Source organism: Pongo abelii, chromosome 8, assembly GCF_028885655.2.
Source record: "Pongo abelii isolate AG06213 chromosome 8, NHGRI_mPonAbe1-v2.0_pri, whole genome shotgun sequence".
In the NCBI taxonomy this organism is placed as follows: domain Eukaryota; kingdom Metazoa; phylum Chordata; class Mammalia; order Primates; family Hominidae; genus Pongo; species Pongo abelii.
The window spans coordinates 55,663,250-55,679,525 of NC_071993.2; the positions used below are offsets into that span (position 1 = coordinate 55,663,250).

Below are 16,276 nucleotides of genomic sequence, written 5' to 3' on the forward strand. Positions count from 1 at the left end.
GAGGCCAGATTTCTTCCTGGAGGCAAGCTAGTAACCCTTCCACTTCTGCAGCTCAGGACAGGGTCGGGGGCTCCCAAGAAAGGGAAAGGACTATGCTCTAGCCTCCCAGGATGAACCCTCTTTTTCTATCGGCGCACTTCCCTGCCTTCATTTTGCCCCATATTCTCTTACAAATGGCACAAACATCTGTTTCTTCCACCAAAGTGCAAAGACCTTTGTTATGGGTTGAATTGTGTCCTCCCAAAATTCATATGTTGAAGCCTTAGCCCCAGGACCAAAGAATGGGACTGTATTTGCAGATAGGGTCTTTAAAGGAGCAATTAAATTAAAATAAAGTCATTAAGCTGGGCCCTAATCTAGTATCAATGGCCTTTATAAGAAGAGGAGATGAGAACACAGACACACAGAGGGAAGACTATGTGAAGACACAAGGAGAAGGCGGCATCTCCAAGCCAAGGAGAGAGGCCTCAGGAGAAACCAACCCTGCCAGCACCTTGATCGGATTTCCAGACTCCAAAATGTGACGTTTCTGTTGAGTAAGTACCTCAGCCTATGGTACTCCGTTATGACAGCGTAAGCACACTAAGCCAGCCCTGTTCACAGCAAGCTTCATTCCAGCCCTCTACCTGCACCTTCAGCACCAGGAGGTGGGTGGTGTGGTTAGAACTCTGATGGCCACAGGCCCCCGCCAAGTCTGAAAGCTTTTCTGGAGGACACAAGCTATTCAGGTTGTGGGGTCCCTGTGCCTGTGACAAGCCTTCTCAGCAAAGCTGGGTGCCTTGAGTAACATTCTTCTCCTCCCCAGCACTGGAGATGGCTGCCTTAAACCCAGCAAAGGTGGCACATGTATCCAGGCAACTGTGAGATGGGGCAAAGCAGGAGGGAGGAGAGGGAATGCAATTAGGGCACCCAGGGGCTGGCAAATGTGAGCCAGTTGGGTATTTATTTCAATACTAAGAGAGAGGTAGTCCGTTATCTTCCCCCACAGTCATCAGGACCATAGGGCTCAGCAGAGGGAACACCAATGGCAATCAGAGGACAGGACAAGGGGAAGCAGGTGCAGCAGTGTCCAGAGGCAGGAGACAGGGTACAGGGCCCCCGGGAGCCCAGGCTCTTCCCTCTGGATCTCAGTCTGAATGACAGTCCATGCATGCCCAGCATGTCAGAGGGGCAGGACCCGATGGTGTCACTCGCCCCCTCCTCCACCAGGTAGATGATGGAGCAGCCAGGCAGGGCAGATCCTCCCTCTCCTGGCCTAGGAAGGATTGCCAAAGTCACTCAGGCCCAAAGAAGAAATTAACTTCTTGTTTTGTGACCCTGTGTTTCAGAGAATTGAGGTGGGAGGGAGACCCATCGTCCCCTTCCCCGTTGTACCTCTCCACTCACAGTTCCTGCTTCCTCCAGCTTAAGCCTCATGCAGCAGGCATGTTGTGAAGAAGACAACATTCCTGACCTTGTGCAGTGGACAGTCCAGTGGGTAAGGCAGCCACTCATTGGGGAAAAGACATGGGAGAATAAAACTACAGTGTCACATGCCACAGAGAAAAGTGCAGGGTTTAAGAAAATCATGGCAAGATCCTGATCTAGACTTTGGGGTCAGGGGAAGGGACTCTGGGGATGTGAGCTTGAGCTGAAGACTCACTTGAAGCTAATGAAATAAAGTTCAAGGCAGCAACAAGGAGTGATCTTCCAAGGAGGGAGCCCCACCTCTGCAAAGGTTGTGAGGCAAGAGGGACCCCGTACAGGCTGGAAATGGAAAGGTCAGTTCATCCTGGTGAACTATACCCCACTGTGGCCCAACAGCCACCCTTGCCAACACATGATCCTCAGAAGGCATTCCCTACCCCAGTCAGGTTCCCCAAGGCCACTTTTGAAGGAGGAATATAACAAAACTGATAGGAAAGAGACTGATACAAACAGAGGGACAGGATTCCTGCTGAAGCAAATCCCATGTCTCCAACAAGCACATGCTCTGGCACTTGGTAGTCCTGGGCACCACATGGGCTGAGCACTGGGATGTTCATGGTCCCAGGCCTTCTCTGGTAGTTGCAGAGAAACAATGAGACACAGAAGCAGTGGCTTGGTGGGGCTGGGTAGAGAGCCAGGGGCTGGCATCTGACAGAACCAGGCTGGAAACCTGATTCTGTTAGGTGTGAGCCTCCTGGAGTTTCAGTTTCCTCATCTGAAAAATGGGAAAAGGATGCCTTTCACAGTAAGCATAGGCTCCAATGCAAAAGCACCTTTAAAATACAGATAGAGTTTGCATGCCCTGAGACTGGGGAGGTGGGAGCAATAAAAAGTGACATGCACACTGTCCTGTGAGTACAGTGGGCTTCGTGGGCCCACGACCTGCAGGCACACAGGACCCCATGCTTGGAAGGCCTCACACCCCCAGCATGGTTTAATCTCTGCTGTCGCTATCTTGAAATTTTAATACATTTTAACAAGGAGCCCCACATTTTCATTTGACACTGGATCCCACAAGCGATGTAGCTGGTTATGTTTGTAGACGAATCTCAAATTCCTGTGGATAAAAGTTAAGGTGTCTAACCCCCTTGTTTATATTTGAATAATGTCATGAAAAGGACTAACACCACTCTGAAAACAGCCTAGGACACCCTTGTAGCTGAATAGGACAACCTACTCATTGTGAAGTGGGAGATGGCCACTTCCAGGTGCAGGGGAGCAAGGACAGCTAACAGAACAAGGCAGCAGCCTCATCTGGGATGCAGAGGTGGGCACAGTCCCTCAGTCCTGAGCAGGCCAGGGATGTGCTGGTGGCTCTGTGTCTCCCACTTCCTTTCTGCCTGAAGAAACTGCACCCACTCACTTCAGGGAGACCACAGCCTCTAAGTTTATAAGGAATGCCAACTGTCAGTACTGATCAGCAGCAGTGAGCTTTCTTATTAAAAGGATAGTCTGAATTCATACAGCTAAATCTCTGAAAGAAATACAGTTATATTAACAGTCTTTGGCACCAGGAGCCAGTATTTACTGAGCACTAAGCAGAGGTGATGCCAGACCTAGCCCATGGACTGATTCACTCACATTAGCCTATCACCTGAAAATAGCTCCATCCAGGATAAAAATATCACCTTGCCCAGTGATAGAGGCTAATACCTGCCGGGCACAAACTCTAAGCCCTTTAGATGTATTTCTCAATTTATCCTGATACTCTGTTTATTCCCATTTTATAGACAAGAGGACTGAGGTACAGAGAGGCTAAGCCTTTGTTCAAGCTCACATAGTAAGTGGCAGAGCTGGAATTCGAACCTAGGCCACCTTGCTTCAAAGACAGCTCAGCCACCACTCAAGCCTATGGATTTGCTATCGTAAATATATTGTCTGTCACTTTTCTTTCCTGTAAAATGAGACATGGGACCAGGTGAGCACTAGGGTCCTTCTCAGTCCCAAAATGGAGAGGCAGAAAAGTACAGCAGTTAAGAAGCTGTACTTATGTATAAAATGGGTCTGCCAGCCCCTCCCAGCAGGATCGTGGTGAGGAGTCATGAATGAAGCACTTAGAAAAGTGGGTGGCACACAGTGAGTGTCCCACAAGCAGGAGCTCTTATCATTCTCCAGGGCTGACCCTGGGCACAGCCAGGGCAGACTCTAAAGGCTCCTGAATTCCAGCTCTCAAGGCTCCTGAGGGCTCTGGAAATGTGAGAATGACCTTGATCCCCAGCAAAAGACAATCTCTGGGACACCCACTCTAACAGCTCCTGCAATTAGAAGGTGGTCATGGAGCCTGGGAGAGGAAGGACCACTGGCTGCTGGCTACTCCACAGAGACCACGAGAATTGGCCCCGCCCACCACTCAAAGGCAAACTTCTCATCATTTTTCCAGCCAAGACAGTGACAACCGGGAAAAGGTACATTTCCCGCAGCAAGGATTTCAGGTTCACTGGGAGCCTGGCTGCACTCATAGCTGGGGGACAGTGGATGGATTTCTTCACACTGTTATCCAAGTGCCTCCTCCTCAGACTGGGATCTATGGATTAATGCTGGCTCAAATGCCAGCTCTACCACTTGGTAGCCAGATGACTCTTGGAAAATTAGTTCTGAGCATCAGTTTCCTAATTTTCAAAACAATGGCAACAGTTTAGTGGTTATCAACAGAGCCCAGAGCCAGGCTTCCTGGGTTCAAATCCCAGCTCCACCACTTATAAGCCTACTGACTTAAGGCAAGTCCATTCATGGGCCTGAGCCTCAGTTTCCTCAACTATAAAATAGGGATAATAATAGCACCTCCTTCAGAGGTCACTGGTGAGATTAACCAAGTTCATGTTTTTTTTTAATACTTGGATATATAAACGTGTTGTAGTCATTATTACTTGGAAGTGCTGTTGTAATTAAATGAGATAGGCCCAGATAGGCACCCAGGGAAAGTGACCATCGATACCTGTATTATTACTATTATTCCAGCCAGTACGGCCCCTGCTGCCCTGAGGCAGCCAGACAGGGCTCTGGGGAATAAAGAGGGAAAATTCTTAAGACACTTACAAGTGGGAGTAGTAAAACCCGAATGAAAGCCACTAGTGTGGACCAAGAAGTTGTCCTCAAAGCAGGGTGCTGGTGGAGAGGCGTCGCTGCATCCAGCCGTGGATGCCCCTCTCACCAGGCCTGGTCACCTCAAAAGGCCCACAAGCAAGTCCCCGTTCCCCACCTCCTGGCCAAGGCAGATCCAGCCGCTCCTGACTTGTCTTCGGGGTAACTCTCCAAAGAGAGTGAAAGGGAAGTTGCTGCTCCGAGGAACCTGCCAAGAGTTGTGTGTCCTGACTGCTGTGGAAAAAAGGAAAGCGAACCACCAACTTCGGCTGCGCTCCTGCTGCATCTCCCCTCGGGGCCTACCGCTGGGAAGATCGCGGCTGCTGCAAGAGTGCCCAGCCCCAGACGAGGTCGGGACGGGGACCGCGCTCCCGGGAGGCGTCCTCTGAACCTTGGGGAGGCGCCGCCGCGCCCGCCAGACCCTCGGCGAGCCCACCGGAGCGCGCTGGCGACAGTGACAGCGCCGCCCCCCGCCCGCGCCCGGAGGTGGCGGGGCCTCCCCACCAGGCCCGGAGCCCCGGCCTCCCCGGCGCGGCCGCCCGGCCTCCAACCTTCCCGCGCCCGCCTGGCCCCGCCGCCCTTACCCGGGGCCGGAGCCCGCGCCAGCAGCGCGGCCGCCGCCAGTGCCAGCAGCCGCATCTCCCTGCCGCCGCCCGGCGCTCTGACGCCGGAGAGCGCCGCCGCCTGGCCCGGCCGCCGCCAGCCCGCCCCGCGCCCGCACTCGCGCCCGCCCCCGGCCCGCCCCTTGGGCCGCCTGCCACGCCGGGCCGGGGCTGCTGGGTCCCGAGGCCCGCACCGGGCGCGGGAGCCGCCGCGCATCGGTTCGCTCCAGGATCTGTGGCGTCTCCTTTCACCAGCCCCATTTCCCAGATGAGAAAACTGAGGTTCTGCAAGGTGATCGCTGGTGACTCAGAGAACACACAGCTGCAGTGCGGCCGGCGGTCCTCTGCCCACAGATGCACTTATTCCTAAGGGAAGGCGGGATCTGGGAGCCAGTGGGTGGGGGCGCGTCTAGGGAACCTCTAGCCTGAGACTCACTTGCTGGTCGTGGGCCTCCTGCGGTCACTCCACAGGACCCTCGGGAGCCAACGAGCAGCTGAGGGGGGAGAAGTCCCTTCTGCTGCCCTGAAATGGGGGGCGGCGTCCGAGGTGCTGACCCTTGGAAAACTGAGAGGGTCCACACAGACCAGCCCAGAATATGTGGAAACTATTAACAAAAGTGCCCATTTACGGTGCCTTAGCCAGGCCTGGGCTAAAGTGATTTTCCAGATGCTACTGAACCCCGCCGCTGTCAGGCCCTGGGACAGTTCTGTAATCTCCATGTGCCTCAGTTTCCTGCACCTGTACAATGGAGAAATGCCCCCCCCCCCGGGGTGTTTAGGAAGACCAAGTGACACCATTCCCATTAAGGCATTGCCCCAGCACCCGACTCACGGGTGTCAGTGAACACTACTGTTATTACTATACATAATGAAGCAGAAGCAGCCACATGAAGGAGACCCAGGTCACAAAACCACGGAGCCCTGTCACTCTGAGCCAATGCCTGGTCTCTTTGCCACTGTTCTAAACTTAGGGCCTGAGCCTAACCCATCTCCAAGCAAGAAAAGCGCATGTTAGGTCTATTCTGTGTGTGTCTATCAGGAGAGGTCTTTGCGGAGTTCCAGTGAGGGGTAGCAGCAGCTAGCAGGTGGGCCCTGGTTGGGAGTGGGTTCCTGGAGGAGGAGGAGGAGACAGGGCCCTCATCTCCTTCCCTCTAAGGGATTGAGGAGGTGTGGGTGGCAGCCCACTAGTGTGAGCCCCAGGGCATTCCCCAGAGGGACCATCCCCTTCAGGCACCCCAGGCCAGTGGGTGCAAAGGCTCTATGACATCTCTGAACCCCAGGCACTTCCAGACGTCTCTGGACCCTATGGGATCCTCCAGCTAGGAGACTCATCTGTGGACCAGGGCCCTGCAGGGACTGGACTGACCATCAAGGCAGCCAGGCTGGAGAAAGCAGCCCCATCTATCATTTGGGTTGGTGGAAGGGCCTGAGGACCTGATAGTTGGCAACAAAGGTCCTTGGCTGTGATGCCAAGGACAAGAAGTGAGGACTAGAACTGGGGTCAGACGGACTCCTACAGCCCAGGAATGCAAACTGGAAGCAAATGAGGCTTCCAGACCAGAGTTTGGAAACCAATTTGCTTACATGAGCAAACGAGCCTCACGTCCCATCCACATAATGTCCTAGGCCTCATTTTACAAATTAGTAAATTCAGGCTCAAAGAAGACCAGGGACCTGTACAAGGTTCTGTGGGGCACCAAATGTCTGAACTGGGAACTTGGACTCTGACTGCAGACTGTTGACTCAGCCCTGGAGCCTGGGGCAGTGTTTGGCAGACTGAGGGAGAATGTCTGAAGAGGAGCACTGGTTCTGAAAGTGGATCCATGACCTGCTCTGGCTGGGCAACAGCCTTGGGTCCTGGAGCAGCATGACCTTTCTGAATTTCATTTGTCAAGTGAAGGTGACACATGTAAAATGGCATCTTGACATGGGTGTACTAAGAGGAGCTAGAGATGTGGCAGGGCCATTTGGTATCCTTGGTAACCTCCCACCTCAACCTGCTGGTCTCAATTTACTCTCCCAGTTGGTGAAAAGCAGAAGGGACCCCTTAGATGTGTTGGCCACCCCTGGAGGAGGCAACTCCTGCTTTAGTCATTGTATATTGCTAAATATCCAACTCTCATTGCAAAACAGCAGAAATTCAACCTGCCACCCTTGACTTGCTTCATCTTTACCAAACTGGGGTTGTGCCAAAGATTTGAGGCTAGAAAGTGCTTTTCCTGCACTTCTGCTACAGGTAACATTGTGCTGATTTTACAGCTGTGTGCGCTGCTGATACTTTTTAGCTTCCCATATAATCTAACTGATCATCCTGGTAAAACCTTTGCTGCATGAACACAGGAACAAGGGAATATACTCAGCCCTCATGGGAGACAGAGCCAGTGACCCAGATAAGACTTGGCCTTTCAGCTCTTCTGGACTACATTGGCAAAGGCCTTCCAAAAGGTTTTCTTAGCTCTGCTGCCTGCTCACTCATTCACAAGCTTAGGGCCATTTGAAAATCCTCCACAGACTTCTTTGTCCATACCTTGGCTCTATCAGGTCTTACTTTGTCCTGAATTGGAAGAAAAAATACAATCCAATTATATTTTTTATTTACCTCATAAAAAGACGGGCGTTCAAACCATTCTAAAGTTGATCCAGATTCCTGTGGACACTAAGCTATATGGAGAGCCTATTCAACCAATCCTGGATTCTACCAGTTGCCACTGAAAGAATCTTAGAAATCCAGACTTTCTCAAACAAGTGCATTCTGCTATCACCTGGCAGGCCAGGGCTTTTCCTCTTTCATTATCCAATTGTTTGTTAGAACCTGGGTCAGAGATGGAAGAGTACAGCATGGTTTTGTAATGAACCTTGCACACAGCAAATATATCCCTAAACTAAGACCATCAAGCAAAAGGAAACACCCTTCCTCTAAGGTGTTTAGCAGATTTCCATGTGTTACTTTTTCAGTCTAGGTTTCTAAAAGTAATTTTGAATATTTGCTCCTCCCTGTTGTTCACAGGCATTTTACAGCTAAAAGCAGTCAGCCACATGCTTGAATTGCCACTAAAAGAGAGTTCACTCTAGAGAAAAGCGGTTTTCAGCTATGACTGAGAGAGCAGGGAAAGGGTAAGAAAGAGGAAAGATCGTGGTTACAGAAAATGCAGCCATCCAATCAGAAAGATATGCCTAAAGCCCCTGGGGCAGAGTTTACATGAAACCTGCAGCACCGTCTTCTCCCTGCACAACTGGGGAAGGAGTACGGAGTGCACTGTTTTTCCCGAAATGTACAGAAATGTGAAGCTATAGGACTGACAGGATGTCTAGATAGAAATAGCTTCTAACCAACCTCATTGGTGACCCCAATAGAGGGGCGTGATTGTGAGCTGATGCCAAGGGCTCTGCAGGCTGGCTGGATGCAGCAACCTGGACCAGCTCCCAGGAAACGGAAAGACATGACCCCAGATTCCTAGAAGGCTCCAGATGGAGGTGATTGGAATGAGAGAGGGACTAGGAACCAAACAGATGTCTATAAAACCGACCACAAGGAAAACATCTTAGAACTGACCACTGATGTATAAGACTAAAAATCTCAGTCCATGCCTTCTACTTTCATTGAACATTCAATGAGCGAAAGACAGACTGAAGAACTGTTCAGAGTAAAATAAGTTAAAAAGACTTATCAACTAAATGAAATGTATGATCCTAGATCCTTGATGTGAGATCAGGAAAAAAATGCTAAAAAGGATATTATTGGTACGACTGGCAAATGGACTATGTTGTATTCTACATACAATACATTTCCTGAGCATAATTATGGAAGAGAATGCCTTTACACTTGTTCTTAGGCAATCCACACTGAAGTATCTGGTGTTAATAGAATGACTGTAAATTACTCTTAAATGGTTCAGCAAAAATAACGAATTTATCTATAATATGTATTGTATAATATATATATGGAAAGAGAGACAGAGACACAGGGAGAGGCAAATGAGAAAGTCGGTAGATCTAGATAAAGAGCATATGGAATTCATTGTACTATTCTTGCAACTTCTGTAAGTTTTCATTTTTTTCAAAGTAAAACTTAAAACTAAATCTTGTTTATGACTTTTATGATATCTCAATGATTTTATATATATGCTGCTCATAGGCATCATGTAATTATTGATCAGTATCATACATATTACATTATTTCATCTCTTGTAAGGTACTATTAATTATAAAGTGCTTCCTCCCCATGTCAAAGATGTTACAGTAAATATAGTTCTGATGTTTTGTGAATCCAAGCAGAAGACTTAGGCTTCAGGGAAATTCCCATTCTGCATTCTTAATAACTTAGAAATAAGGGAATAAGACCTCTGTAAGTCCTCTACAGAGACACAAAGACTCCCAGCTTGGAGCAAGTCTAGACTAAAAGTGTTAGAGAAGCAATGGATTGTAACCAAAGTCTAGGATGAGCTAGTCTGACACAGGTGGCAGTTTGACTCCCGTGGAGGTAAAGGCATCAAGCTCTATCAGCATGCGACTGCTGTAAGGCTGTGACTCACTTCCCAGCCCTTGGCATGACAGCCCATCACCCATCAGGAGAATCTGAATGGCATTCAGTTCCATATTCACAGAAGAGGCAAATTGGTTTCACAAACACCCATAGTCACATTAAACTAATGTTGTTTGAGTTTTATTGCTGTTTGTAATTGTGTTTAATTTACACATTTGGTTTTTGTTTTGCACTTGTAAAGCAACTATAAGCTTAGCTGTTTGTGTTTGTGCTGCCTTATTTCCACAGCAGTAACTGAAGTCAAGGCAGGCTCCATAGGAATGTTTCTTGGCCTTTGAAAAGAATGGTAGTCAAGTTTGCCAAACATTGCTTTAGGAAATTCTCACTCTCTTTTCCCAAGACTGATGGCACCCCAGCTCAGTAGTCCTTGAGGGCGTGCTTGGAGGGGCTGCAGTAAGTCCAGCAGCAGACGGTACATAAATCCTCAGGAATCAGGAGTCATTTGTGAGCCTCTTCACAGGGTCCTTGTGCTCGGCCCAAGCTAGGTGTTAGCATGGCCCAGTGCAGAGCAGCAGGTAACACACACACACACACACACACACACAAATGTATGCACACATGTGCACACATGGGCTCTGGCTTCTGGTACACAGGCTGCGAGCTGTAGACCTGACATTTTCATAAATCTCTTTACTCTGTCTTTTCTACAGCTCAGCACATCCTCTTTGTCCCTGTGCCCAGCTCATTTTTCTGTGGGACCTTCTGGTCACAGGGAGGGAAGCATTTGAGGCTGAAAGTAGCACCACATGCCCACACGCCTGACTCTTTCTGCAAAACCTTCTGACATGTGCCCACATCACCCTCTGTGCTCAGGCCAGAGACCACCCTGTGTTTACCAAAACTGAGTTGCTTGCTCCCAAATGCATTTATGCTATTACCAGCATTTACACCAACAAATGTGGACAGAGTGCTCACTGCGTGCTTGTGCCCCTAAGGACCCCACCTGGGAAGGCTCCCTACCTGAAATGTGGACCTCCCTGAGCCTTTGTGGCTGCTGTCTTCCTGTCTCTGTCTCCTGCTCTTCAGAATCTATATTCATTTTTTCAGGTTGCCATAATTCACAAGCCAGGTGGCTTAAACTATAAAAAATGTATTGTCTCACAGTTCTGTGACACAGTCGGAGATCAAGGTGTCACTGGGTTGGTTTCTTCTGAGCCTCTTTTTCCCACTCACAGATGCCATCTTCTCCCTGTGTCTTCATGCAGTCTTCCCTCTGTGTGTGCCTGGGTCCTAATCTCCTCTTCTTATAAAGACTCCGGTCATATTGGATTAGGCCCTCCCATATGAATTTACCTCTTTAAAAGCCTTAACTCCAAATACAGTCACATTTTGAGGTGCTAGGGATTAGGATTCAACATATGATTTTTTTTTTTTTTTTTTTTTTTTGAGACAGAGTCTCGCTCTGTCACCCAGACTGGAGTGCAGCGGCATGATCTCAGCTCACTGCAACCTCCGCCTCCCGGGTTCAAGTGATTCTCCCACCTCAGCCTCCCAAGTAGCTGGGACTACGGGCACCCACCACCATGCCCAGCTGATTTTTGTATTTTTAGTAGAGATGGGGTTTCACCATGTTGGCCAGGCTAGTCTCGAACTCCTGACCTCAAGTGATCCTCCCACCTCAGCCTCCCAGAGTGCTGGGATTACAGGCATTAGCCACCGGGCCCAGCCCTCAACATATGAATTTTGGGAGGACACAATTTAACCCATTACTGAGCACCACAGAAACTCTCATGAAAGGTCTGTCAGGACTCCACCATCTTTGACATGACCCTCGTTTTCCCCCACAATCCCCCTTCCAGGACCCCATTGTGATGTCACATTTCAGGTCAAAGCATTACATGTTATTCCTTTTTTTTTTTTTTAGTGAAGTATTTATTGATCATTCTTGGGTGTTTCTTGGAGAGGGGGATATGGCAGGGTCATAGGATAATAGTGCAGAGAAGGTCAGGAGATAAACACATGAACAAAGGTCTCTGGTTTTCCTAGGCAGAGGTCCCTGCGGCCTTCTGCAGTGTTTGTGCCCCTGGGTACTTGAGATTACGGAGTGGTGATGACTCTTAATGAGCATGCTGCCTTCAAGCATCTGTTTAACAAAGCACATCTTGCACCGCCCTTAATCCATTTAATCCTGAGTTGACACAGCACATGTTTCAGAGAGCACGGGGCTGGGGGAAAGGCCATAGATCAACAGCATCCCAAGGCAGAAGAATTTCTCCTAGTCAGAACAAAATGGAATCTCCTATGCCCACCTCTTTCTACACAGACACAGCAACAATCTGATCTCTCCTTCCTTTCCCCGCACTTCCCCCCCTTCTTTTCAACAAAACCGCCGTGGTCCTCATGGCCCACTCCCGATGGTTGCTGTCTCTTCGGAGCTGTTTGGTATACCTCCCAGACAGGGCGGCCGGGCAGAGGCACTCCTCACCTCCCAGACAGGGCGGCCTGGCAGAGGCGCTCCTCACTTCCCAGACGGGGCGGCCGGGCAGAGGCGCTCCTCACCTCCTCCCAGACGCGGTGGCCAGGCAGAGGCGCTCCTCACTTCCCAGACGGGGTGGCGGCCAGGCAGAGGCGCTCCTCTCCTCCCAGACGGGGCAGCCGGGCAGAGGCGCTCCTCTCCTCCCAGACGGGGTGGCCGGGCAGAGGCGCTCCTCACTTCCCAGACGGGGCGGCCGGGCAGAGGCGCTCCTCACCTCCCAGACGGGGCGGCCTGGCAGATGCGCTCCTCACCTCCTCCCAGACGCGGTGGCCAGGCAGAGGCGCTCCTCACTTCCCAGACTGGGCGGCCGGGCAGAGGCGCTCCTCACTTCCCAGACGGGGCGGCCGGGCAGAGGCGCTCCTCACTTCCCAGACGGGGCAGCCGGGCAGAGGCGCTCCTCACTTCCTCCCAGACGGGGCGGCCTGGCAGATGCGCTCCTCACCTCCTCCCAGACGGGGTGGCGGCCGGGCAGAGGCCCTCCTCACTTCCCAGACGGGGTGGCGGCCGGGCAGAGGCGCTCCTCACTTCCCAGACGATGGGCGGCCGGGCAGAGGCGCTCCTCACCTCCCAGACGGGGTGGCCAGGCAGAGGCGCTCCTCACTTCCCAGACGGGGTGGCGGCCGGGCAGAGGCGCTCCTCACTTCCCAGACGGGGTGGCGGCCGGGCAGAGGCGCTCCTCTCCTCCTAGACGGGGCGGCCGGGCAGAGGCGCTGCTCACTTCCTCCCAGACAGGGTGGCGGCCGGGCAGAGGTGCTCCTCACCTCCCAGACTGGGCAGCCGGGCAGAGGCGCTCCTCACATCCCTGACGACGGGCGGCCGGCCAGAGATGCTCCTCACATCCCTGACGATGGGAGGCCGGGCAGAGACGCTCCTCACTTCCTATACGGGATGGAGGCCGGGCAGAGACGCTCCTCACTTCCTATAAGGGATGGCGGCCGGGCAGAGGCGCTCCTCACTTCCCAGACGATGGGCGGCCAGGCAGAGATGCTCCTCACTTCCTAGACGGGGTGGCGGCGGGGCAGAGGCTGTAATCTTAGCACTTTAGGAGGCCAAGGCAGGAGGCTGGTAGGTGGTGGTTGTAGCAAGCCGAGATCACGCCACTGCACTCCAGCCTGAGCAACATTGAGCATTGAGTGAGCGAGACTCCGTCTGCAATCCCAGCACCTCGGGAGGCCGAGGCGGGCAGATCACTCGAGGCCAGGAGCTGGAGACCAGCCCAGTCAACACGGCGAAACCCCGTCTCCACCAAAAATACAAAAACCATTCAGGCGTGGCGGCGCGCGCCTGCAATCCCAGGCACTCGGCAGGCCGAGGCAGGAGAATCACAGGAGCCCAAGGCAGGGAGGTTGCAGCGAGCCAAGATCACGGCAGTACAGTCCAGCTTTGGCAACAGAGGGAGACCGAAAAAAGAAGGAGAGGGAGACCGAAGAAAGGGGAGAGAGTGAGAGGGAGAGGGAGAGGGAGAGGACATGTTATTCTTAACATCTGCCACTTCTCTCTTCCCACCTCTATCTGCCTTATTGAACTTCATCTTTCCTTCATCCTCTTCAACTTCCACTCCTTCTTGTATGGTCCTGTTGATGCCATCTTGTTTCCGTCCACAGACTCATCATCTTTACCCTCTGTCAACTGAGTTCCCACCCTGGTTCTCCCTCAAGATCTTCCTCTCATAGCTTTCACCCTTGGTAAACAATGAGGACACATCTCAAAAAGAATGATGTAATTTAATTGCCTTGAGTTGGCTGGGCCATCATCTATTATAAAGTGCTCTTAAAATTAAAGCTAATTTAATTCTGAAGAACTAAGGATTAAGAAGTTAAGAACTGGGGTTCTCACAATATGGCTTGCAGATTACAAGTGTGAAGTGAGGAGGTCCCCAAAGTCACTTGTTACTAAGGTAATTTTTTTTTTTTTTTTAGAGAGAGGGTCTTGCTCTGTCACCCAGGCTGGAGTGCAGTGTTGCAATCATAGCTCACTGCAGCCTCTACCTCTTTGGTACTAGCCATCCTCCCACCTCAGCCTCGCCAGTAGCTAAGAGTATAGGTGCACACAAAGTAATTCTTGATTAAATGTTTTATTGCCTTTTTATTCTAAAAGCTATACTTGATCAATATAGAAAATATAAAATAATAAAAACTACAGAAGAAATAAAATTTATCAACAATTACCAACTAAAAATAATCACTTGGACATTTCATCACTCTTGCAATATTTTCGTTAATAGCTATTTATCTAGTGGATGGAATATTTTCCATGTTATTTCCTAATTAGTCATGTCTAATACAAAAGGAAGTTCTTGAAATCCATCTTATATATCGATCCTTTCATTATTTTTTCCATAATTTTAATTAATTAATTTGAACTTTCAAAGTATATTATCTTTTTCTGAAAATTATTTTCTGTCTATTGTATACAACATTTCTGTTTCATATCTTATGCATTGGTTGTAACTTCTAGAACAATGTCAAATAAAAATTGTAATACATGACTTTTTTTATCTGATTTTAATGGAAGTACATGTAGATATTTTGCTCTTTTGTTTGAGATATTCTGTTATCTGAAAAAAATCTTAGTTTCTAAGGAACTTATTACAGGAATGGTTGTTGTACTTATTATATGTCTTTTAAATTGAGATACAATTCACATACTACAATTCAGCAGTTTATGGCATATTCACAAAGTTGTGTAACCATTGCCACTAATTCCAGAACGTTTTCATCACTCTAAGAAGAAATCCCATACCTGTTAGCAGTCACTCCCGTTCCTCCCCTTCTCCTGAATCCCTGGCAACCACTAATCTGCTTTCTGTCTCTATAAATTTGCCTATTTGAATATTTCATTGACATGAAATTATACGTTATGTTGCCTTTTGTGTCTGGCTTCTTTCACTTTACAGGTTTTCAAGGTTCATCCGTATATAACATGGGATCAGTTCTTCATTTTATGGCTGAATTATATTCCATTGCATGGATATACTATATTTTGTTTATTCTTTCATCATCTGATAAACATGTAGGTTGTTTTTACTTTCTGTATTAGGTGAATTATGTGTATAATGAATAATGTTGCTGTGAATATTCATGTACAAGTTTTTATGTGGACATATGTTTTCAATTCTCAGAATTTACACCTATGTTTTCTCTAAGAGTTTTATAGTTTTGACTACTACAGTTAGGTCTTTTTGAGTTTTAGGGGTTTTTTTTGTATATATTGTGAGGTAGGGATCCAACGTCACCTTTTTGCATACAGATATCCAGTTGTCCCAGCGCAATTTGCTGAAAAGATTATTCTTTCCCCATTAAATTATCTTGGCACTCTTGAAAAATCAACTGACTATAAGTTCATTGGTTTATTTCTGATTGTTTTTAATATCTACTGAGATAATCATAAGAATTTTCTTTCAATACGAAGCAGTTAGAATTAATAATTTTTAACTATCTTTAGTCAAGAGATGACCCAAATTGAGTTATGATGAAATACTCTTTATTTTTGAGACAGAGTCTCACGCTGTTGCCTAGGCTATAGGAGTGCAGTGGCACAATCATGGCTCACTGCAGCCTCAGTCTCCGAGGCTCAAGTCATCTTCCACCTCAGTCTGCTAAGTAGCTGGGACTACAGATGCGCACAACCATGCCTGGCTAATTTTTGTATTTTTTTGTTTTTTGTAGAGATGGGGTTTTGCCATTTTGCCCAGGCTTGTCTCAAATTGCTAGGCTCAAGCGATCCACCTGCCTTGGCCTCCCAAACTGCTGGGATTACAGGCCTAAGTCCACCATGCCAGGCCAGTCATGGTGAATTATTGTTTTTGTAGTCTGTTAAACTAGATTAGCTATTATTTGTATTAATAAGTGAGATTGACATATTGCCTACTTTTTTAGTGCCATCTTTTTCAGGCTTTGTTATGAGGTTTATGTAGATTTTATAACATGAGCTCCATCTTCTATGGTTTGGGAAAATAAAGGGTTTAAAGTGGTTCATAATTTAAAATGTTTGAGGTCCCCTGACACCTCTGGAAGGATTTCCCTTACTCTTGTCTGTGAGGTCCTAGGTATCTGCAAAATTATGTGTCTAAACCACAAATGAATGCTTAACTCAGTTGAGTTTCAG

General features: G+C 48.9%; 2 protein-coding genes across 5 annotated transcripts in view; one reads left to right on the top strand and one right to left on the bottom strand.

Moving 5' to 3' along the window:
- The window catches only part of VSTM4 (V-set and transmembrane domain containing 4), a 102,854-nt gene extending 97,601 nt beyond the window's left edge, over positions 1–5,253 (bottom strand). For 3 of the 4 annotated variants that reach the window (XR_008510412.2, XM_024254120.3, XM_054522311.2), the window contains exon 1: positions 5,133–5,228. Coding sequence is in view for 3 of the 4 variants with exons in the window: in XM_024254120.3 (XP_024109888.1) it covers positions 5,133–5,187 (55 nt within the window). In the remaining variant the exon portion in view is untranslated. Of the gene's footprint in view, positions 1–5,132 lie in introns of all 4 variants that reach the window. The other variant, XM_002833604.5, reaches the window with a different exon arrangement.
- Positions 5,254–12,116: 6,863 nt separating this feature from the next.
- LOC134762041 (collagen alpha-1(III) chain-like) lies at positions 12,117–12,857 on the top strand (the record flags this gene model as incomplete). Its single annotated transcript, XM_063727561.1, has 1 exon — positions 12,117–12,857. A coding segment is annotated over one exon (741 nt), but the record flags the coding sequence as incomplete, so codon positions are not given.
- Between the last annotated feature and the right edge of the window lie 3,419 nt (positions 12,858–16,276).